The sequence below is a fragment of the Astatotilapia calliptera genome, chromosome 10 (assembly GCF_964374335.1).
Source record: "Astatotilapia calliptera chromosome 10, fAstCal68.1, whole genome shotgun sequence".
Taxonomy (NCBI): domain Eukaryota; kingdom Metazoa; phylum Chordata; class Actinopteri; order Cichliformes; family Cichlidae; genus Astatotilapia; species Astatotilapia calliptera.
Genome location: NC_137431.1, coordinates 18887860 through 18912844, shown reverse-complemented (window position 1 = coordinate 18912844; position 24985 = coordinate 18887860). Strand labels below are relative to the sequence as shown.

At 42.7% G+C, this 24985-nt stretch overlaps 1 protein-coding gene and 2 long non-coding RNA genes across 3 annotated transcripts; all 3 read left to right on the top strand.

The window, feature by feature from the left end:
• Positions 1-1293: 1293 nt before the first annotated feature.
• Positions 1294-3483, top strand: LOC113030752 (uncharacterized). Its single transcript, XR_013911716.1, has 2 exons — positions 1294-1545; positions 2054-3483. It is a non-coding gene; the product is annotated as an uncharacterized LOC113030752 (long non-coding RNA).
• Positions 3484-18676: 15193 nt separating this feature from the next.
• On the top strand, positions 18677-19441 carry LOC145431410 (uncharacterized). The gene is made up of 2 exons (XR_013911715.1): positions 18677-19140; positions 19227-19441. It is a non-coding gene; the product is annotated as an uncharacterized LOC145431410 (long non-coding RNA).
• A 4227-nt stretch (positions 19442-23668) lies between these two features.
• On the top strand, positions 23669-24640 carry LOC113030937 (olfactory receptor 1500-like). Its single transcript, XM_080307616.1, has one exon. It carries the CDS (start codon positions 23669-23671, stop codon positions 24638-24640), a length of 972 nt encoding a protein of 323 aa, XP_080163742.1.
• Positions 24641-24985: the final 345 nt, after the last annotated feature.

Sequence of the window (24985 nt, the reverse complement as noted above, 5' to 3'; positions counted from 1 at the left end):
AATATTTTAGTTTTGTAAAAAAATTTGTGAAAAATGATTGTCGCTACATTACCGTTCAGTTTGAGGCTTACATCAGAAAATTATATGTTTATTGTTCTCACATGGTATTGGACAGGATTATTTTAACAAACAAAGGACATTTTGCCTGATAATTATTTTTATCCTCTTGTAACTTTACTGTATAAAGAGCTATAACCTCCAAAGTTTCAGAAGTAATTTATATATAAAAAGATCAGTATTGTTGAACTGCAAAATATCTTGGGTGCAGTTATATTTTTGCACACAAGTATAACAGAATAGCTTTAGTGTTTATTAAAATTTTACTACGAACTTATACAAAATGTAGCAAGACATTAAACAAACAGTTTTATTGATTATGAATTAGACAATATCGGATTCATATCGGTATCGGCAGATATCCAAATGTATCTTTCGGACATACAAAAGTGGTATCGTGGCATCTCTAGACCTCACCCCTAGTGTAAGTCGTGCCCTTCCCCTCCAGACCAGGGATGTGATTATTAAAGATTATGAAAGGCCTGACGGGGCAGCATGGTGGCTAGCACTGTTTCCGCACAGCAAGAAGGTCCTGAGTTCAATTCCACCATCAGGCTGTGGTCTTTCTGGAGTTTGCATGTTCTCCCCGTGTTTGCGTGGGTTCTCTCTGGTTTCCTCCCACAGTTCAAAGACATGCAGTCAGTGCCATGTGAATTTAGAACTACTCGTATGCTCAAACATAGTGGTTAGTAATGGGTCAAGCTGTGGTTAGCACAGATGACCAATAACAGAACACAACTCTGGTTCAGATTGACCATGATGTTCCTCCCAAGCACTCATGCAACCCACCCAGCAACTCCAATAAGACTGGGTACTCTGAACTGTTTTTGGTGTACAGACACAAATGTCATTGAGAAGCCATTCTGACCTCAAGGAAGCAACCCTCTCATCAGCTGGAGAAAACCCCAGGATACTGGCATTACAGTGGTCCCTCGCTATCCACAGGTTTCTGTAAGAGCGTACGTAGGCTGCCATGACAGACCACTACTTCCGTTGTCCGGTTTTATACTTCCGGTTACTCAAAGCGAGACCCAGCATTCAGTCGTTGCTAACAACAAAATCAGTTACTTTGTGCGGTAATAAGTGGCTTTACCTGTTCGAAGATGAGCTCGGGTTCAACGTGTGCTGTCGTCGGCTGCCACAATAATTCAAGAAAACTGAAAAACGCATTAGAAACATTTTGCCTTGAGCATCAACAACTTAGAAAGGCCCGTCCGTGCCCACCGCCCTACGCACTGCACTCTATGCCGCGGAAGGAGGATCGGAAACTGGCGTGGCTGGCAGCTTTAAGACTCAAACACCCTCCAAAGAGAGTTTATGTTTGCTCCTTTCATTTTATCGATAAAAAGCCCACAGAGCTACACCCCGACCCGGAGCTTTATCTGGGCTATGACCGACCCCCACCGAAGAAAAGAAGAAGGCTCACTCGGACCACTTTGAGTGTGACAGCTTCCAGTAATACGAACAAAAACACAGAATCTGTACCCGGTAAGTGAAAGTGTAAATGTGGTTTGCCACCGTTTCGCATTTTAAACACGCAATTCTTTACTTTTACTAAATAATAGCCTATGGTGAATGGCGTTAGTATCAGCACTAGCTGGTTATTAGCAGCAAAGTCTAAATTTTAACGAAAGTTTATAATAATAATAATAATGCCAAAAGATTAGCTCCAAGGGCTGTAAAAGTCTTAGGTTTGTGTTTATAAAGAACATGGTTTTTCAAGTCGAGAAAACTCAAGTAAAAAAGTTAAAGGCAACCTTTGCAAAAATACCAACAGTTGTGACTTTTTTTAGAATGTAAAATAAAATCTAATCACATTAATTGAATAAAATTGTGACTTAGGAACATTTTATGTTGACATTTATGATTTTGCATTTGTGTGAAAAAATGTAGAATGAGAAATTTCACTCAAATATAATAAGCTAAGTGACACTTTACAGTTTCTCTTATGCTAACAGTTTGACTGTACATCTGATCATATTTTTGTCTTATTCAGACTCCACAGTGTTACGTTCAGTGGAATTAGACCAGGCCAGCATCTCCACACAACCCCCTGAGCCACATCTGCACTCAGTCCACACACAGTGGGAGGATCCTTCGCAACAAGACCATCAATACTGCAACAGGTCTCGCAGAAAAGATGTGCAGGATAAGATGACTCAGTGTGATGAAGTTGCATATTTCATTCTTCAAAATGATGCAGACGCTTTGCTGTACACTGGGATAGCCTTAGAAACATTTAACACACTTGTGTCGACACTGGAAGGATATGACAACAATGAATTTACCATGCCTGTCCGAGATCAAGTCCTCATGACACTTATGAAATTAAAGAGTAACCGTGTAATAGGTGACCTAAGCCGCCAGTTTCATATATCACAAAGCATGGCCAGCAAGATCATCTCACACTGGTTAGACAAGCTGGAGGAAGTTCTCCGACCATTAATTCCATGGCTGCCAAAAGAAACTATTCAAGCAACTATGCCTGAAGCCTTCAAGAAGAACTTTCCAAATAGTACATGCATTATAGACTGCAGTGAGACCCTTTTACAGAAACCCAGAAATCTGGGCTCAAGAGGGGAATCATACAGCCATTATTATTCACACAACACAGTCAAATATTTGGTTGCTGTTGCACCATGTGGACTAATCATGTTTGTGTCTGCGGCATATGGCGGCCGATGTAGTGACAAATTTATCACAATGGACTCTGGAATATTAACATACCTAAAACCTGGTGATGAAGTCATGGCAGATAGAGGTTTTACAATTAAAGACTTACTCTTTGAGAGAAAAGTTAGATTAGTAATACCCGCTTTCACAAAAAAACGTAGACAGCTAACTGAGGAACAGGTAACATACACACGTCGGATTGCAAATGTAAGAATCCATGTTGAAAGAGCAATCAGACGCTTGAAAGTCTACAAAATACTTTCACAAATTGTTCCTATAAGCATGGCTCCTAAAGTAGACAAGATACTGAGAATATGTGCTGCTCTAGTGAACTTAAGAGAGGATCTCATTCGTGATACACAATAATTGTGTATGTTATGAACAATTGTGGACTCGGGGATATTAAGATGGTTACTCAGGACATAAAGTTGCGTAGTGTAATGTAATTATTTTAAAATTTGATGTACATATATGTAGAGAGCAAATAATTCCAGGTCTCACTTTTTTATCTTGTGTTCTAGATGAAAGGTTATGTGATACAGTGTGTGTGTGCGTATGTATGTATGTATGTATGTGTATATATAAAACAATTGCAATCAATCAATTGAACAATTATTACTTTTTTATTCAACCACAATGTGATAAATTTCTTAAATGAAAAAAAAATGTTTTTCTCAAATCTACAATAATTAGTTGTGCATTCTTGACATTTTTTTGTGTTGGAAGATTACAGAAATACAGAACTATTCACAACATTTAATGTTGTCAGTTTGTCATTCATTTCCCACCATATGTTACAACTACGTACATTTTAGTTGTATTGAAATATTTAACAGATTTCATATTGAATGTCTCCTTTCATTCACAAGACAGAGACCAAACTCTGCAGACATGTTGGTGTCTGACTGTCCCATTTATAGTTGTAACATGTATTAAAGCTTGCCCATTATCTTCAAGTATCTCTCATTTAACTGAAACCGTCCTGCTGCATACTCCTCTACAAGTCGAGGTAAGAAATATGAGAAGTACAACCCTCTCAAGCGTTTTACTTGTTCCTTTACAAATGCTTCATCATATTGCACTGTAAATGAAACATGCTCAGTAGGTGTCCAGATCACAAGTGTGGCAGTCTTGAGCCCTGTGCAAAACATTGTAAGTTGCACTTGCATGTAATAGCCTCTGCTGCCAGTTTTCTGCAGCTGCAGTTCTCCATCTACCAGTTTGATATCGCTGCATTTCTGGGTAAGCTGCTCCGTGAGTGAAGGATAAGTCTGCACAGGACATTTTATTTCTAGAAGCACATCTGAGTCAATGACCCCGTCAGGACTCGCAGAGAGCCATGGCTCCTGGATGCTGATAACACTACCCATGTGAAGGATGTTCATACCCTGTTCTTTCAGCTGATGACAAGCTTTAACTTCATTTTCTTTACCATAGTTTGTTTCATAATTCCCACGAAAGGAAGGGTACATGTGCTCAGATAAAAATTTGTCATTTTTTGTGGTGGCACGTACTGGAACTTTTTTAGCAGAGCTTGCTGTAAGTCTGATTTTCCTGCAGTTGTGCCACAAATCAGATGCACTTTGCTCTTTTGTTTCTTCTTGTAATTGTTCTGCTTGCTCTTCAGAAACTTGAATGTATGCCTGGTAGAATGCCCTGCATGGATTACAGCTTAGTTTGTAACTGTGTGCTTGGTGTGGCTGAAAAAATTGCTCATCAACTTTACTGTTGCGGTGAGGACCTGCAGATGGCGAGGCATTGTAACACTTTCCAATTAATGTGTTCTTGAGGAGGAAAAGTGGCTTCACTGGTGCTTTGCTAACACTGTCAATAAAGTCTTGATGTGTAAGGTGATATGGTGTGTTAGGGAGAGATTGTGTCACTGCAGTCCGGGAGTTCACATCGTACTGCTGCTCTGCCCTGTGATGTCTGAAGTTTATCTGGCTTAGACGTTTAGGTTCAAGGTTCTTTGCTGTCCCTGCATTCCACCTGCGCTGCTCGTCTGTACACGCAAGCCCTGTCTTTCCACTGATCGCAGCATTCTGCACCTGTAACAAACATTAATAGTTTTTTCTCACTGTCAATACTCAAGATTTAACATAACGAGGAAGTTTACACTAACAAAAGCAGTACACGGTTGGTGTCCTGCATGTTATAGATATGACCCTGGGTCAATACACCTGAATCATATCCAAAACAGATATAAACACTGGCAAAGTCACCCATATTATCCATTTCATATTAATAGTCAGTTACTTTTTGATGCAGAAATATACATCCACAGTCTAATTTTTTTCAAAGTAGTGTGTGTGTACAAATATACATATATATAAACAAACATGTATTATACTACTCTGTGTCACTTCTTATAACTATAGTTTTTCTTGTCTTGTAAATTTGACCTTAATGTTCAGTCTTTTATTTTTTTTATATTTTATCTTCATGTGATTGTACAGCATACAGCCCACACAAAGTTAACGAGTGGCTTTCACATGTAAACAGTGCTCCACGTAATACTTGGCTAGATGGCAGTAGCGTGACTCCTTAATCACAGCCTTTGACCAGTCCAGTGTTTCTGTTTCAGTGATTTAAACATTGTGATATCCAGATAAGTGATATACCTTCCACAGAATAGCAGCCGCATGGCTACATGATCTCCCTAATCCGGCGATACAGGAACAGCCGACTGTCTCCACTACTCCACTTTCTCTTAGCATTGCCCATGCTAAGTGTTTCGCTTGATTAATACTCTGGCTCGGCTCTACAGCTGCTTTAAGAAAAATAAAGTCGCCTTGTTTGTTGAGCAGTACTTTATCAATTTTGTTGCTGTGCAGGTAATTATACGCCTCGGTGCTCTTGTAATTACGTAATTCCTCGCCATCAACGCCTTCGGAAAATACAAGGTAATTAATAATGTCGATGTAGCTAACATCGGGCCATAGTTTCATGTCATCTACCCACTCCGTGAGAAGTGACGGGTGAGGCACTGCAACTGAACTGTCCTCGCTGCTTTTTAAAACATCTTTACTGTGTATCCACCTTCGATGTGTTGCCATTTACTCCAGGTAAAACAAACTGCAGTGAGAGAAATCTTTATCAACAGTGAAGGTGTAACCCCGCAACTGTCAACAACAGCGCAAGCGGAAGTAAAAAACCGGCTTCCGCTATGAATCGGGGTAATGGCGCGAAATCAGAAATACTGTGGATAGAGACGTGATTTTCGCGCATTGCATTGTGGGTACAAGTGGCAGCAAAATCAAAACACTGCATCAAGCACTAGCATTTCCAGCACCGGTAATCATTAATTCTGTGGTTTTAATCCCTACTTGCATTTTATTTGCCCCAAAAACAGTTATGCACAAAACGACGGTGAACACGGCAGGTCCGTACAAAGACAGACTTGACGAAAAGGGAAAAAAAAAAGTATGAGGAAAAACAATCTGTATAGGATAAAGGTCTAATCATCTCTTAGTTTACTCAGATTGCACAGAGTGTATATTTGTTAATAATTTGAATCATTTTGGATAAGGATAAGTGTAAGATAATGGGGAATTTCAGTTTTTACTTTATAATTTGTTTAGCATAAGATTAACAGTTAAATTGTATTTTCTTGCCTTATTTAATTTTTACGTACTGTTCCTTTAACACACGGTAACTGTGCACGGGGGGAGGGTTCACGACAGGCAGTGTGGAGCTACGGGGGCTTTAACTAGCTGTGGAGAAAAACAGTTTCTTACCGTGTTCGCAGTGTACTGGAACATTCAAATGGATCACTGTATTTCAAAACTGTGGAAATAAATGTTTGCCTGTTTGTTTTTCGACTACAAGCGGACTTTGTGGATTATGTTCAACTGCACTAAGACACGCGTACGGCCCGACTACCAGCTAGTGCTTCCGCGGTGATATTCGTAAGAAACTGTCTCCTCGCGGTCGCAGTCTTCGGATTGGAAATGTAACTGCAACACATGGACATGAAATACGAGGAGATGATTCACCAGTCAGCCCTTCAACACAGAAAGTAAGTGCAGTTACTTGTGGACACGGAGGAGATTGGGGAGTATATTAGCAACACAGTGTTATGCTAATTAGCAGCGAACGACCCGCTAACGACTAGCTAACTACACGTGAATAGCTATCCTTTGTGTGTTTCCTGAGGCAATTGGGGCGGTTAGCTGTATTGAGCTCCCAGCTAAGTGGAACAAACTAATGGGAGAATCATGGAAGATGATAAAGATTCAGCAACAGTGGAAAAGCGGAAGGTGAAGCCTACAGCTAAGGCGATGGAGGATGCATTACAAAGGAAAATATGCTCAAGAAAGGCTAAGCTGGGTCAGCTAACAGAGAAAAGGAATGAGATGCTGCAGTTAATGGAGGAGGACGGCAATGTGGAAATAGTTAAAACCAAGTTGTCTACAGAATTTAATCACATCTTTGGAGAGTTTTGTGAACTGAATACATCTGTAAAGGGGCTATTTCAGCAAGCTGTGTCAAGAGAGGACATGGATAATGATCAGCAGCATTGGTTTGAGCCCAAAGCAGATGCAATGAGAAGCTTTGTTGATAACGTGGATGCTTGGATAAAGGAAGTCCATCAACGTACGAAGGAAGCAAAAATGGCTGATGAGAGTGCTCAGCCCACTGACAGCATATCCGTAGCAGCATCTAGGAAGTCTAGAATGTCCAAAAGCAGCACTGGCCAATCTTCAGCATCTTCAGCTCGCTTGAAGGCAGAATTGGAGAAGGCTACACTCTTGGCACAGGCAGCAGCTTTAAAGGAACGGCGAGCTTTGGAGGAGCAAGAAGCTAAACTTAAGGCTGAGAAGGAAGAGCTTGAATTACGAACTGCTTTAGCAGCAACTGATGCTAAACTTCAGATTTTGCAGAGGTTTGAGGGATCAGATGTGTCACATAGGGATGACAAATTATCTTTCGTCCAAGTGCAGCCAGCTGGGGTACAGAGTGATCATCACAGAGTGACTATTGAGGATTGTGGTGGTGAGCAAAACAGGATGCCCATCATCCAGCCTCAATCAGCTAACACTGTACAGGTCAATCAGCCAGTTATCAGAAAGAACAGCCATTGTTTTTCAGGCAACAGTTCTGCTCACTCAGCGGGCGTAGAAGCTTCACAGACGTTGTTAGCTGTCATGCAAAGACAGAACAACATTGCAGAAGTCCTTGCAACGCAACAAAGACTTTCTACTCTACCTCCTCAGAACATTTCCATCTTTAGCGGGGATCCATTGGAATATAGACTGTTTATCAGAGCCTTTGAGCATGGAGTGGAGTGTAAACCAGAAAGCAGAAAGGATCGTCTTTGCTTCTTGGAGCAATACACTTCTGGACAGCCCAGGGAGCTAATACGCAGTTGTCTGCACATGGATCCAGAAAAGGGCTACTGTGAAGCAAAAAGGCTCCTGAAAGAGCACTTTGGCAACGAATACAGGATTTCTGTGGCATACATAAACAAGGCTCTAGGCTGGCCTCCAATAAAGGCAGAAGATGGTGAAGCCCTCAGCGCATTGGCACTATTCCTCACCAGCTGTGGGAATGCAATGTCAGACATGGAGTACATGGAGGAGTTGGATAATGTTGCCAACATGCGTGCCATTGTGAATAAGCTACCGTACAACCTCAGGGGAAGGTGGAGGGGTGTCGCCTTTGAAATAGAGGAGACAGAAGCTCGGCGGCCTAAGTTTATGGACCTTGTCAAGTTTATTAACACGCAGGCTAAAGTAGCATTACACCCAGTGTTTGGAGATATAAAAGACAGCAATAAGGCACCAACCAAGTCTCCACCAAATGTCACTTTAGGGAGGAAGAGTGGCAAGACCATTTTCACAACAATAGCTACACCTGTAAACCACTTGGGAAGCATCGATGCAGAGGCAAAGGGAGGCAAAAAGGGACTCACTAATCCTATCTCCGCATTCAAAACACCATGTTTGTTTTGCCACAGTGAACATACCATGGCACAATGCAAGAGACTGAGGAAATCTCTACACAAAGAGAAACTAGACTTTCTTCGAGGGAAGGGACTTTGCTTCAGCTGCTTAAAACAGGGCCATATGAGTAGGTCTTGTGAGGAGAAATTGAGCTGTGAGCTCTGTTCACTGACTCATTCAACCGTTTTGCACATCAGGACCAAGGATAAGCCTGCACCAAAGGAGGAGTCACCAGAACATGATGAGAAGCAGTCTGTGAGCAGTGGGTTTGTAGAGACAGCTAATACACTATGCTCTGGTACTGGGGCCGGAGACGCAGATAGCATCCTTGCTATTGTTCCAGTCCAAGTTAAGGCAAAGAAAGGTGACAAGGCGGCTATCACATATGCTTTCTTAGACCCAGGCAGCACTGCAACGTTTTGTACGGAAAGGCTAATGAATGAGCTTAATCTCAGTGGAAAGAAAATGGACATACTGTTGACAACCATGGGGCAACAGAAAACGGTCAGCAGTCATCTTGTTACAGGCCTAGAGGTTAGCAGCCTAGAAAATTGCAACTTCATTGAGCTGCAGGAGGTGTTTTCTCACAAGGCAATCCCAGCCGACAAAAGGAACATTCCACTGCAGGCAGACGTGGACAAATGGCCTTATCTAAAGCGGGTGCAAATACCCTACATCAATGCAGAAATAGGTCTGCTAATCGGAACTAATGTACCAAGGGCTATGGAGCCAGAGGAAGTCATTCACAGCATAGACGACGGACCCTATGCAGTAAAAACAAGCCTTGGCTGGACAGTGAATGGGCCACTGCGGGATGGCAATCGCAGAGCTGCACGGAGCAAAGCAGTAACTATCACATCAAATCGAATATCTGTGGCCAAACTGGATGACCTGTGGAAACAGCAGCTCAAATATGACTTTCCTGAATGCAACCAGGAAAAGCAACTGGAAATGTCTAGGGAAGATCTCCAATTCATGGACAGCGTAACACATTCTGCCAGGCTGGTTAACGGACATTACTGCATTGGTCTACCTCTTAAGAACAAAGGGATTCAAATGCCCAACAACCGAGTGCTAGCAGAACAGCGCGCCTTAAATTTGAAGAAGAAGCTTCTGAAAAACCCCATATTTCGTGAGGGCTATATTGCTTTCATGGAGGATCTGATCTCCAAGGGCTATGCCGCGAAGGTCCCTGACAACGACCTCAAGCGCAGCAATGGAAAGGTTTGGTACATCCCACACCATGGAGTGTACCATCCCAAAAAGCACAAAATGCGTGTTGTATTCGACTGTGGAGCTGCCTATCAGGGGTTCACGTTGAATGGGCAACTTCTTCAAGGGCCGAACCTTACCAGTACTCTGATTGGAGTTCTCACAAGATTTCGCCAAGAACCTGTAGCTGTCATGGCCGATGTGGAAGCCATGTTCCACCAGGTAAAGGTTCCACCAGAAGACACAGACCTCTTAAGGTTCTTATGGTGGCCAAATGGAGACATTAACCAACCTCTAGTGGCATACAGGATGGTTGTGCAGCTATTTGGCGCAACGTCATCACCAAGCTGTGCCAGCTATGCTCTGAGACGGTGTGCTGAGGACAACAGGGACCAGTTTGACGGTACAGCTATTGAAACCATACTGCAGAACTTTTACGTGGACGACTGCCTGAAGTCAGTTGGCTCTGAGGATGAAGCTGTGTTGCTTTTCCACAATGTGAAAGCGGCCTGTCAAACAGGAGGATTCAGGTTGATGAAATGGATAAGCAACAGTCGCGTGGTGCTGGCATCCATTCCTGATACTGAAAGGGCAAAGGAAGTTAAAGATCTGGACTTGGATCAGGATGTACTGCCCATAGAGAGAGCACTGGGAGTACAGTGGTGTGTCCAGTCTGATAGCTTCAAATTCCGAATTGCCATTCAGGAGAAAAAGCCCACAAGGAGGAACATTCTTTCTATTGCAAGTTCCATCTACGACCCACTAGGCATCTTGGCGCCAGTGGTTCTGCCGGCTAAAAGGATTTTGCAAGAGTGCTGTAGGCTAAAGATTAGCTGGGATCGCGTCATTCCAGAACATCTTGCTCAGCAGTGGCATGAATGGCTTAATGATTTGGAGTTACTCCGGGGATTTGAAGTTGAGCGATCTTTCAAGCCAGCACATTTTGGAGGCACTTCATTTGCTCAGCTTCATCATTTCTGTGATGCTAGTGAGGAGGCTTATGGTACGGTAACCTATCTGGTGCAGAAAAGCTGGAATGGTCAAGTCCATTGTTCCTTTGTTATGGGGAAGGCAAGACACAAACACACCAGCAACTATGGCAGGACGAATGGACAGGATGTTAAGGAAAGAGCTACAACTACAGCTTGCAGAGTCGGTGTTTTGGACTGATAGTACAGCGGTGCTAAAGTACATAAACAACGAGACAACAAGGTTCCGCACCTTTGTCGCCAACCGCGTCTCTCAAATCCTAAAAGTGTCCGTGGCTTCTCAATGGCGACACATCAACTCACATCTCAATCCGGCTGATTGTGTCTCAAGAGGACAGAACGTAGGCCTTTTCCTACGGAACCACGTCTGGATTTCTGGACCAGACTTTCTCACGGCACCACACAGCAGTTGGCTAAAGACTCTTGATCATCTAGAAGCTCTTAACCCAGCAGACCCGGAGATCAAAAAGAATGTGTCCATTAGCACCTTCGCATTAAACAAAGGACCGGATGTACTGCAGCAGTTGATAGAACACTACTCCTCATGGATACGCCTTAAGAAAGCTGTGGCATGGATCCTTAAGGTAAAGAATATCTTGCTGGTTCGAGCCAAAGAACGGCTAGAACAGACTGCTGACACTGCACAAGACATCAGTAAAGCACGGCAAAGTCAAACCCTGACAAACATCAGGTTAAGCCATCGCAAAGAAAACCTCACAGTGGAAGACTTAAAAGAAGCAGAACTTGAGATTATAAGCCTCTGCCAAGGACAAAAATTTCAAGAAGAAATCACTGCCCTACTAAAGGGTGAGCCTGTTAAAAGGAGCAGCCACATATACAAGCTCAATCCGCTTCTTCAGGATGGGATCTTGAGAGTTGGGGGGAGGCTCAGTCGCTCAGCCTTGCCGGAAGAATTCAAACACCCCGTCATTCTGGACAAGAGCTCTAGGTTGTCTGAGCTCATTCTACAAGAAATACACAAGGAGGTGGGTCACAGCGGACGCAACCATGTCCTGTCCAAGCTACGGCAAAGGTTCTGGATTCCCGGAGCCAGCAGCGCTATCAGGAAAGTTCTTTCCAAATGCACTGTGTGTCGACGACTGCATGGCATCGTTGGGCAACAACAGATGGCTGACTTGCCAAAAAACAGAGTTACACCTGACGAACCGCCATTCACGAGGACAGGAGTAGACTATTTCGGGCCCTTTGAAGTCAAACGTGGAAGAAGTACTGTGAAGAGATATGGTGTAATCTTCACCTGTTTGGCCATTCGAGCTGTACACTTAGAGGTGTCAGCATCTTTGGATACCGACTCTTTCATCAATGCTCTTCGCAGATTTATCGCAAGAAGAGGACAAGTGGTAGAGCTGCGCTCAGATAACGGGACCAATTTTGTCGGTGCAGAACGAGAACTTAGGAAGGCTATTCAAGAGTGGAACACCGGTAGAATAGAAAGCACGTTGACGCAAAAGGGCATTAAGTGGACCTTTAACACTCCAGCTGCTTCTCACCATGGAGGGGTATGGGAACGTTTGATTAAATCGGTCAGAAAAATCCTTGGTGCCACCCTTAAAACTCAAAGTCTGGATGAGGAGAGCCTTCACACATTTCTTTGTGAAACCGAAGCGATCCTCAACAGTCGGCCTATTACTACACCCTCCAATGACCCTAATGACTTGGAAGCACTCACTCCAAATCATCTCCTGCTCTTAAAAGCAAGGCCATCTCTTCCCCCAGGACTGTTCCAAAAGGAGGACATCTATGCCCGCCGAAGATGGAGGCAAGTTCAATATATGGGAACTTTGTGAATGGAGACATAATTTTGCTCGTGGACGAAACAGCACCGAGAAACTCTTGGCTCATTGGTAGAGTCACTCAAGCCATGCCGGATGAACATGGCCTTGTTCGCAGGGTTTGTGTGAAGACCAAGACCAGTGAACTGGATAGACCAATCACTAAGGTCTGTCTGCTCCTAGAAGCAGTATGAGTCAGTGGTAAAGGCTGGACTCCCACGGTATGTCATGTACTGGTGACCTCTGACATCAGAAGAAAGAAGAAATTATGTTCTAAGGACTGAATGCTTATGTTGTTAATATGATCATTGTGCCAAATTGTTAATAATTGTTTATAAGTTTATAGAACAATTAGGGGCCGGGAATGTATAGGATAAAGGTCTAATCATCTCTTAGTTTACTCAGATTGCACAGAGTGTTTTGCACCATCAAAGGCAACCGCGGGTGCCTTTGGATTCATTTTATAATCCATCCATCCATTCGCTTCCACTTATCCCTTTCAGGGTCGCTGGAGCCTATCCCAGCTATCATAGGGCGAGAGGCGGGGTACACCCTGGACAGGTCACCAGCCTGGGCCAACACACAGGGACAACCATTCGCACTCACATTCACCTGCACATTCACACCTAGTGGCAATTTGGATTATCCAATTAACCTATCCCCACAAGCTGCATGTCTTTGGACGGTGGGAGGAAGCCAGAGTACCCGGAGGGAACCCACGCAAACACGTGGAGAACATGCAAACTCCACACAGAAAGACCCTGGCCTGATGGTGGAATTGAACTCAGGACCTTCTTGCTGTGCGGCAACAGTGCTAACCACCGTGCCACCGTGCAGTATTTTATAATACTGGACTTATCTTTCTATGAAGGTTTAAACTTTGAGAGTGTTTAAACAGGAGAGAAAAGTGTGAAAATGTTCATGCCTGTCTGAGAAAAGTGTATACATACATATCACCCAGTGTATACCATTCAATATCACCCAGCTTGAGGGGTCCAGATCCTCACTCAAACCTGGCAGCTCTACATCCACCTTCAAGACTGAGGACGTGGTGAGAGCCCTCAGGAGGACCAGGAAGAGGACCTTGACAACATCAGCAGTCGAGTTCTGAGGCACTGTGCAGGGCAACTAGGAAGTGTGTTCCAGACTAGGGCTGCCACAAATGATTATTTTGATAGTCGACTAGTCAACGATTATTTTTGCGATTAGTCGACTAATCAGATCATGCATCCACTGGACGTACAGCGTACAGCTTATTGCACCAGCATGCATCTGCTCTTATATAACAATCAATATCTTACAGCTTGAAGTGTTTAAGGTATGTTCTAACTAAAAATAAAGACAAGATGATAGTTTATTAAATTTTAATAGAAATTTGCAGATTGTTTTGGTGAAGTTTAATAAACTCAGCCGTCTGCTCCTTGCTATCTAAAATATAACAGGACACCGGAGTATATTCTCGAGCATCTCACACTTCTGATAATCAGTTGTCTGCTTGAGGTTTATTCAGCTATGTAAAAACTATAACTTTAATCTCAGCCAAACCGATTTACTCAGAAACAAATAAAGTACTGAGAAAAGCCAAACAATAACATTTTTAAGTTATCTAAGCGACTTATATATCATGTTTAACCTGAGTAGCGAAAGATGGCGGGGGGTTTGAAAACGATTTCCCGGGAGTCGGATGCTCTCACCGGCTCTAGTGAGCCTTGAACCCCGGCTAGCTATCAAGCTAGTGGGTAACAGACGTCTCCGAAAACGTCGGGGGGCTTTTAGAAATATGTGGTGTCTTGATAAACTGAGCAGATATTTGAGGTTTACACATCTACATTCTCGCCTGAAAATATGTTAAACGTTTATTTTGTGACCCAGAAAGAATGATGAAAGAGTAATATTAAAACTAGCTGCCGCTATTGTTGGAAACTGAGCAGGGCTGCGCTATGAATTCTGGGACACAGCTTTGTCTTCTTCTTCGGGGTTTATCGGCAGCTGGTATCCTTGTACATGCAGTGCTGCCATCTTCTGTTTTAGTCCGTTATTACACACTTAAATCCTACTACTTATTCGTGTGTCTTTTGGGATCTTACAAAGCTTCAAATGACGCGGCGACTATTAAATCAGTCGTTGCCGATTTTGATAGTCGACATAATCGTGACTAAGTCCACCAGCTGTGGAAACACTCCACAGTCATTCCCATCCCCAAAAGAAACAACCCAAAGTCTCTGATGGATCTTCATCCTGTGGCCCTCACCTCACAGGTGATGTAGGCCATGGAGAAGATCATAAAACAGTGCATGATAAGAGCAACTGACCCCCTGATGGACCCACTCCAGTTTGCTTACTGTGCACACAGAGGTGTGGATGATGCAAAAATCTTCATCTTGAACTCCATCCACAAACATCTGGAACTCCTTGACTCCTCCGCCAGATTTCTGTTTGCTGATTTCTCATCAGCGTTCAACAGTCTGGAGCCTCATATCCTGGCCACTAAACTTTCCTCCTGATTTCATCTGGATGATCTGCTAACCCTGTGGATATTGGACTTTTTGACAAACAGGACTCAGAAAGTTCGGGTCAACAACTCTCTTTCCCGTTAACAACGTCCACTGGCTCCAATGGCGTGTCCAGCGGGGTGGCCTGGGGGGGCACAGGCCACCCCCCCAACCAGACTGGCCACCCCAGGTGCCACCCCAAAGGCAAAACAATAAAATTCAATCAAATATCAAATGTCCGATTATGTTTTCACGGTGACGCTCAGATATCCGAGTGTAAGTGAATGCAGCATCGGCTTCTGCGCTATGTGCATCAGGTTAGCAAAGGTAGGAGAGCAAAGCACGAAAGACGGCACTGCAGGAAACAATTTTTCGGTGAAAGAAAATGAGGACAGAATAAATAAGTAATATTAAGTTTGTTGAGTTTAGTAAACTAAGGTGAAATTAGAATACCAAGGAAAAAAATAACACTTAAAGAATTATTGCAGCCGTGGAATATTTCAGACAGTAGGCTACTGAGGGGAGCTAACATAAGAGTTATGAGTTATAAGATGTAATCTAAGTCGTAACATTGCTGTATGGAGCTGCAGATTTGGTTGCAGGTTAACATAGCTGGACTGGCCATCGGGCTTATTTGACTTATTTTTTATTTTTTTGTAATGGCATGAACAATGAGAGGTGGTGGATTGGCCAGATGCAGGTCGATGTGTAGAAATAACTCCGTTGTTTGGTGGTGGCTATGGCGGGGCTTCCACAGAGGCCAGCAGGTGGATGAGGGAAGGGGAGGCAGGAGGAGAGCCCCGAGGCGGCCACCAGTCCGAGTGTCAGGTGAACTGAACTTCAGGTAAGAAGTCATGACCTGCAGTCTATCTGGGTCAGATATGAACTAAGTTTAGGTGGAGTTTATTTTCGTTGTGCTGACTTTTTACCGTCAGTTGCAATAACTCATACTGCGTTCTAGCCAGCTTGACAGAGTTTTTATACAGCTGGGTGGGTGCTATGATGTTACTGATAGTGAACTTTATTTTATTCATAAGGTTAGTTAGTAGAGTTGCCAACGGCTCCTTAAAAATGGAATGGTCCCTCATTCAGAGAAAATATTACACGTTTCGTATTGAGCTGAGAAGAGATGCAGTTTGTCCCGAACTTTAGCTAGAATGCAAAAAGACACAAAGCTGGAGTTATTCTGTCTTTACGCTGCACAGCTGCCTCTTCTTCTCTCATTCTCTCCCCCTGCCTCTCCTGTTGCTACTTCAATCATGAAACTGATCAATGATCAGCTGATCGGCTTTTCTCTCTTGTTTATTTATCGCCCACTTTGCACCAGAAACAGGAAACCAGCAGATGTTGCGCTAAACAACAGCAGCACGTTTAAGCTTGATCAGCTGTTGTTAGAATGTATTTAATATTAATTTCTAGTATCAGCTGATGTTTGCTGGAGCCACAGCTGTAAAGCTGCTGGTCATTATGTCGGTTTGGATATCTGGTGAGAGGGAAACATGAAGATGAAACCAGGAGATGTCCTTACTGAATCATCAGAGCTGAACAGGTGATGGAGAAACAGGTTTACCTTTTAGGTCACATGAATGAGTTGAAGGGAAGTTTTGAACTGTTTCTGAGAGGCAAATAACACCAGGATCCTTTTTTATGTAGCTGACAGCTGGTAACTGTGCAGGGGTGGATCTAGGAAAGTTTTGCCAGGGGGCAGGTAGGGCATTAACAGGGAAAGGCACAAAGAAATACTTTTCTTTCTTATTCTCATTTAAAATACCTATTTTTTATTAAATAATTATCTAAATCTTACAACCAAAGTTTTTATCTGACGTAAAATGTATAGAAATCATACATATACCAACAAGACTGTACATCACTGTCACAACAGCGTTTGTTTTCAGTCAAAGTCTTTATGGCTTTACTACCTGGTGGGTCGGCCTGTAGTGAAAATGCCCAATTTTTTTGTCCCAGTCCAGCCCTGCAGGTTAATACTGGCAGTGTCACCATGCCAGCTGACTGTATTTCATCATCAGCCAGTGTTGTTCTTTATCAATATTACCAAAGTTTACCATAAGGCAGCATAGAAAGTATTTACTTGCTTTCAGGTTTTATTCAAATGTTAGTCTTTTCAGTTGTTTCCCCACTTTTTTCCTGTTTCAAAATCAAACACCAGTTTGTGAGAAGATTATCTTCTTTTTTTAACAGGCAGATAAAGTTTTACATTGGAACTGGCTAATTTGTCAATTGTATGTTACAAATGTTCGTATTTTAATATTCAAAAATGTTTTTGTCCAAAACATATGTGCACTATATGTCAGTAAAAATACTATGCAAATATTGCTGTCCTTGAATGCTGAGTAAACACTGACAAAGCACTGATTGTATCTCTTGTACTTTATCAACGCAGTATCTAAAAACTTTGCACCGTAGTGGTTAAAATCTCATTCTAATAAGAGTTAAAAGTGCATTTGGTTATTAGGTTTATAGGATTATTGAATTATGGTTAACGGTTGGTAGAAATTTTTTTTAAACATTATCTGCCAATTACATCTGCCACCCTTCTCCAAATCTGTGCCCCTACCTGGCCCCCCCAACAAAAATTTTCTAGACACGCCACTGACTGGCTCCCCCCAGGGCTGTGTGCTCTCCCCTCTGCTCTACGTCCTCTACACCGTTGACTGCAGATCCACACAGCCCAACTGTCACCCGGTGAAATATGCTGACAACACAGTTCTCCTGTCACTGCTGTCAGGCCCCTCACAACGCCACAGGCCTGCTCTTCAGGAGTTTGAAGCTGTCACACTACTCTACAAACTTGAATTTGCTTCAGTCACCGCCACCAAGGGAAGTCAGTGGAGGTAGTTGAGGAGTACAAATACCTGGGAACCATCTTTGACAACCTCCTTAAATTCTCTGCTAACACAGAGGAGATTCTCAGGAGGTGCCACCAACGGCTATACCTCCTTAGGAGACTCAACTCCTTTGAAGTCAGCACACCCATCATGTTGACTTTTTACTATGCCTTCCTGGAAAGTATTATGACCTTCTCCATCACCTGCTGGTTCCACTCCCTCAGCCTTCAGAACAGGAACAGACTGCAGCATCAGTGTTCTCTAAAATCATTGGCCTGCCTGTCAGAACTCTTGCACAAGACAGGCAGACAAAATCATCAACGACCTCTCTCACATTCTTCACCCCGCATTTCAGTCCTGCATTTCCTGCAGGACTGAGAGGAGGAGAGCCACTTTTGTCCCCAAAGCCACTCTGCTTTTTAACTCCAGCCGATAAGACCATGTCGCACACCAGAAACAATGGGAAAGTACAAGAGGAAAAAAAGAGACCTCTACTCATGCTGGGCTCCTGGGAGGACAGCATGAGAACAGGAAACAAAAAAACTCCTCTGCACAAAAAAGCACATAAATGTCCCCAGCACAACATTATGGAACATGTGACAAGCCACAGGGTCGGGTGGGGGGTGAGGAGTAATCCGAAGCAAACACAGCAGCCATCCTGCCCAGCGCTACCATTCCAGCGCAGGCTTAGACCCACCGTGTTCCCAGGAGAGAACAAGCATCGAAGGCATTTGGAAAGGGAGGGGGGATGAGTGTGTGCATATCAGTGTATATGTATGTGTGTGCGTGTCCAGAGTTCAGCTGAGACAGAGTCCTTTGCCCTGCTAGGCTAAGTAAATAGTCTTCCAGCCAACCCAGGTGGCCTTGCATGGAACAGAAAGGAACTGTCATGGTCCGGGTGTGTGCCAGGGTGTCTCCCTCCGAATCGGCAACTCATTGTGTGTTTCTCTCACAGCCACGCACCAAGTTGCCAGACACAAATCTCCGCCGAAGAGCTCCAATCCGGACGCTGGACCACCTGACAGTCCCACGAGCTGTTCACCCGACTCACCTGCCTGCCTCAACGCCAGGAATTTCGGATCACTCACCCGGACCGCCCACCCCTCCACGCGACTACAGACCACCCGCGGCAAGTACGCAGTGCGAAGAAAAATTCAGAACGAACTGCTTGCCCATATTCCTCCTGAACCATACCTGAACATCTGTACTCTATTTACAGTGACTCTGACCCTAACCCCGGACCCAGTTTGACTCTCCCTCCAGCCCTATCCCTGGAACTGCTGTTTCCACTGACCAACACCAGATTACTTACTTAGCCCAGGCTGCTTAAAACCCCTTTGGTTTAGTTGTGGCATTTTGCACTTGTTAAACGCTCATTCCAGTTTCCTGTTTATGAACACTTACTAAGAAAATAAACGTTGTCTCTAAAACTACTTACGTGCTGTTCGGCGTCCAGCATTTGAGTCATTTCTCGTTTCAGGCAGCCTCGGCCGTGACAGGAACAGCTCATATGAATTTCAAAGCAGTTCTAACAGTCCAACACTGGTCTCTCAATCTCCCGTTGGAGAGCTGTGAGCTTCCCAAATTCAAATTCAAATTTGTTATCAAACTTTCGCTCTGTGATGTTGTCATTATTGTGCTCAAAGAGCCGATTCTGAGAACTCATGACCACAGTGAGCCTCCCCAAGATGTAATCCAATTTGCGCTCAGAGATGTTATTCCGAGCGCGCCCTCCAAGATGTAATCCAGTCTGCACTCAGAGATCTTATTCTGAGTTTCATCGTTTCAATCCCAGCGGGCACCCTTGTGGGGGTTGAACAGCCGGTTCCGCTTTCTTAATTCTTCCATAAGTGAGGGCCAAGCCAGCTCCGATCAGCCAGAACCCTGTTACCATGGTTCAGAATAGGTAGATATCTTCAGCACTCAGGCTCACCCAAGCCCAAACTTCTCGTTGAGAAAGGGGTGTCAATTACATATAGGGACCAGTTGATCAAATCCATAATTCCTCTTTTAGGTTTTAGAGAGCAGACTGTGAGAGAATGTTCCAGGGAAAAGTAATACAAAATACATACATATAAATATATACATATACACATACATATATACATATATATATACACATACATATATATATATATATATACACATACATATATATATATATATATATATATATACACACACATACATATATATATATATATACACACACATACATATATATATATATACACACACATACATATATATATATATATACACACACATACATATATATATATATATATACACATACATACACTCAACAAAAATATAAACGCAACACCTTTGTTACTGCTCCCATTCCCCATGGGATGGACGTAGAGACCTAAAATTCATTCCAGATACACAATATAACCATCCCTCCCAAACAGTGGTCACAAATCAGTCCAAATGTGTGGTAGTGGGCACATCTGCTATATTGAGATAATCCATCCCACCTCACAGGTGTGCCACATCAGGATGCTGATCTGACATCACGAGTAGTGCACAGGTGTACCTCAGACTGCCCACAACAAAAGGCCACCCTGGAATGTGCAGTTTTGTCTCACAGCAAAATGCCACAGATGCCACAAGCAATGAGGGAGCGTGCAATTGGCATGCTGACAGCAGGAATGTCAACCAGATCTGTCGCCCGTGCATTGAATGTTCATTTCTCAACCATACGCCGTCTCCACAGGCGTTTCAGAGAATATGGCAGCACATCCAACCGGCCTCACAACCGCAGACCTCGTGTAACCACACCAGCCCAGGACCTCCACATCCAGCAGGTTCACCTCCAAGATCGTCTGAGACCAGCCACCCAGACAGCTGCTGGAACAATTGGTTTGCACAACCAAACAATTTCTGCACAAACTGTCAGAAACCGTCTCAGGGACGCTCAACTGCATGCCCGCCTGCATGTATATATGTATATACATACATATATACATACATATACATATATATATACATATATACATACATATACATATATATATACATATATACATATACATATATATATATACATATACATATATACATATACATACATATATACATATATATACATATATACATATATATATACATATATACATACATATATACATATATACATACATAGATACATATATATATACATATATACATACATATATACATATATACATATATATACATACATATATATACATATATACATATATACATATACACATATATACACATATACATATATATACATATACACATATACATATACACATATACACACATACATATACACATATACATATATATATATACATATACATATATATACATATATATATACATACATATATATATACATATATACATACATATATACATACATATATATATACATATATATATACATATATACATATATATATACATATATATATGAGGCTGGGGTCTATCACACCAGGCAAGACCCCAGGTGCAGGCTGTGTAAAGATGCCCCAGAAACAATCCAGCACATAACAGCAGGGTGCAAGATGCTAGCAGGCAAGGCATACATGGAACGCCATAACCAAGTGGCCGGCATAGTGTACAGGAACATCTGTGCCGAGTATAACCTGGAAGTCCCGAGGTCAAAATGGGAGATGCCCCCAAGGGTGGTGGAGAATGACCGAGCTAAGATCCTGTGGGACTTCCAGATACAGACGGACAAAATGGTGGTGGCTAACCAACCGGACATAGTGGTGGTAGACAAACAGAAGAAGACGGCCGTAGTGATCGATGTAGCGGTTCCGAATGACAGCAATATCAGGAAGAAGGAACACGAGAAGCTGGAGAAATACCAAGGGCTCAGAGAAGAGCTCGAGAGGATGTGGAGGGTGAAGGTAACGGTGGTCCCCGTGGTAATCGGAGCACTAGGTGCGGTGACTCCCAAGCTAGGCGAGTGGCTCCAGCAGATCCCGGGAACAACATCGGAGATCTCTGTCCAGAAGAGCGCAGTCCTGGGAACAGCTAAGATACTGCGCAGGACCCTCAAGCTCCCAGGCCTCTGGTAGAGGACCCGAGCTTGAAGGATAAACCGCCCGCAGGGGCGTGCTGGGTGTTTTATATATATATATATATATATATATATATATATATACACACACACACACACACATACACACACACGCCCATACACATAGTAGGTGCATTATGCATGAAATGGTGACTGTGGATCTCCACAATGTCCAGTGACTTATGACATTGTGATTGAGGAGTTATAGAGTCTAACTGCTGTTGGGATGATCTGCGAAAGCGCTCCTTCCTGCAGTGAGATGTGATGTGTAATGTAAAACAGATATAATGTGAAGCATTACCAAGATTCCAAGATTCTTCATTTGTCACATGCATTGTCATACAAGTACAACCCACAGTGAAATGTGTCCTGAACTGCTCCTTGACTGTGCAAACATTATAAACAATAAGTAAATTTAAATTTTTAAAACACCCAGAATTTTTTAATTAAAAAACTAGAAATGTACATTGTGCAAATGGAATGTTAAAGTGCTTTGTGCCATATCACCACAGCAATCTATTAACAGAGCAATGCAAGTAGAATAAACAAAATGACCAAAGTAATGTAAGTGGTGTAATTTAACAGAGTAATTGAATGAGTGACCAGAGTAATATAGTGTAATGTAAACAGAGTGACCAGAGTAATGTGAACAGAATAACCAGAGTAATATAAGCAGTGAAGCAGTATGATCAGCAGTGTGTGATGTAATAATAAATCAGATATGATATGAAATGTGACAGTGAGAATTATGAAATATGACAAGAATATGATAATAAGGTTGTGTTCCAGACCCTTATGGTGATGCTATGAGGGGAGTGGGGGCATGTTCTGATTTAGGACTCAGATGGCCTGAGGATAGAAGCGCTTCTTGAATCTCTCCGTTTTTGTCCTGATAGTGTGGAACCTTCTGCCTGATTACAGAAGTGGAAACAGTTTGTTACTGGAATGGGACGAGTCCTTTAATATCCGAACTGCTCTGGACCAACATTTCCTGTGGTAACTGTCCAGTAGGAAAGGGAGAACAGACCTGCAGCAGTGGTCTGCCGCATGGACCACTCTCTGAAGAGTTTTTGGTCATAAACACAGCTATTCCCATACCAGTATGTTCTGTGTGAGGATGCGCTCCACAGCACCTGAATAGGAAGTCCTAAGGATCATTTGAGAGACCCCATCCCCATCGGAGATGGTACAGGTGCTGCCTAGCCTTTTTGGACTGGACCTCAATGCAAGCAGACCATGTCAGGTCTGAGGCAATGTGAACACCTAGATACTTCAGGGCAGTACCCTCTCCACTGGAGCTCCATTGATGATAGACTCACTGCTGACCCATTCTAAAGTCCTCCACCAGCTCCTTGGTCTTGGTCAGATGTTCAGCTGGAGGTGGTTGTCCCGACTCTACGATGCCAGGTTCTTCACCTCATCCAAATAGGATTGTTGATGGAGCAAACTTAACAATGGTATTGGAGCCATGAGTGGCCATGCAGTCAGAAGTATAGAGGGAATACACCAGTGGTGAGGGTATGCACCCCTGTAGAGGCTCCCTAAACAAACGATAAAACACACAGAATTATAGAAGATTAACAGAAGCTCTTTACATGGCATTGATTAACACAGCTGCTGAGAACAACATCACCTTTGTGCGACCTGCATATTTTATTATAAGTGGTTTTATTGGCATACCTAATATTAGATATTATTTTGTCTTTCTGTGTTTTATTTACATTCTTGAAGTGGTGGGAAACACATTAGTGATGATTGTAATAACATTGGATCACATGTTGAGAAGTCCAAAATATATTGCTGTTTTTAACCTTGCATTTACAGACCTGTTAAGTAGCTCTGCTTTGATGCCAAAGGTTGTTGACATTTTTCTGTTAAACCATTATTATATTTCCTACAATGACTGCTTGACTTTCATGTTTTTCTGCTCTACTTTTTATGCGATGCAAACTTTTAATCTGGTTGTATTGTCCTTTGACAGAGTCATGGCTATCATGTACCCGCTGCACTATCAAATGAGAGTGAGCCACAAGCTCATTTTAACTTTGATCGCTTTTTTCTGGCTTCTTGCCACAACTCTTATACTCATTGTAGTTGGCCTTCTCACAAGACTTTCTTTTTGTAAGTCTGTTGTTATTCAGAGCTATTTCTGTGATCATGGTCCTATGTATCGTCTTGGCTGCAATGATATTACCCCCAATCGTGCAATTGCTGGTTTGGCACCAGTTATAATTCTTGGGTTTCCACTGGCATTTATCGTAGGAAGTTACTGCTGTATTGGCTATTCTTTGTCAAAAATTTCTACATTTAGGGAAAGAGTGAAAGCTTTCAAAACCTGCACAGGTCGCCTTTCATTAGCGGCAATTTATTTCCTTCCATTTACATTTGTGTATATCTTTGGGAGTGTAATACATCCAAATGCTAGAATCATAAGCCTTTCTATTAGCACTGTATTGCCTCCCATGTTAAACCCGATTATCTATGTTCTTCAGACACAGGAGATCAAAGAGTCATTAAAGAAGTTGTTGCAAACTAGAGCGCAGTTTAGAATTGCAGAAAAATACTGATAAGGATTTAGGATTCGAAATGATAAAGTATTCCAATATCCTTCAGTACCACTCTACACATCAAATTTTGAATTTCTGGGTATTACAATATGTGCCATTTAAAGCAGCAGTCCCCAACCCCCGGGCCACGAAAATTTATGGTTTTCGGGTTTTTTATCGTAAACCCAGTTTTTCTGGTTCTTTCCGCGTGTTGTAGTTGTGCGTCTTATTTTGAAAGGAATATTTACACCTTACCATAGCAACCAGATAGCATTAAGGGGCAGAGAGGTGGACGTTTCTCTCAATGTTGTTGGCGCAGTTCAGGAGGATGCTGCTAATAAAGTTACACAATTACACAGTGAATTT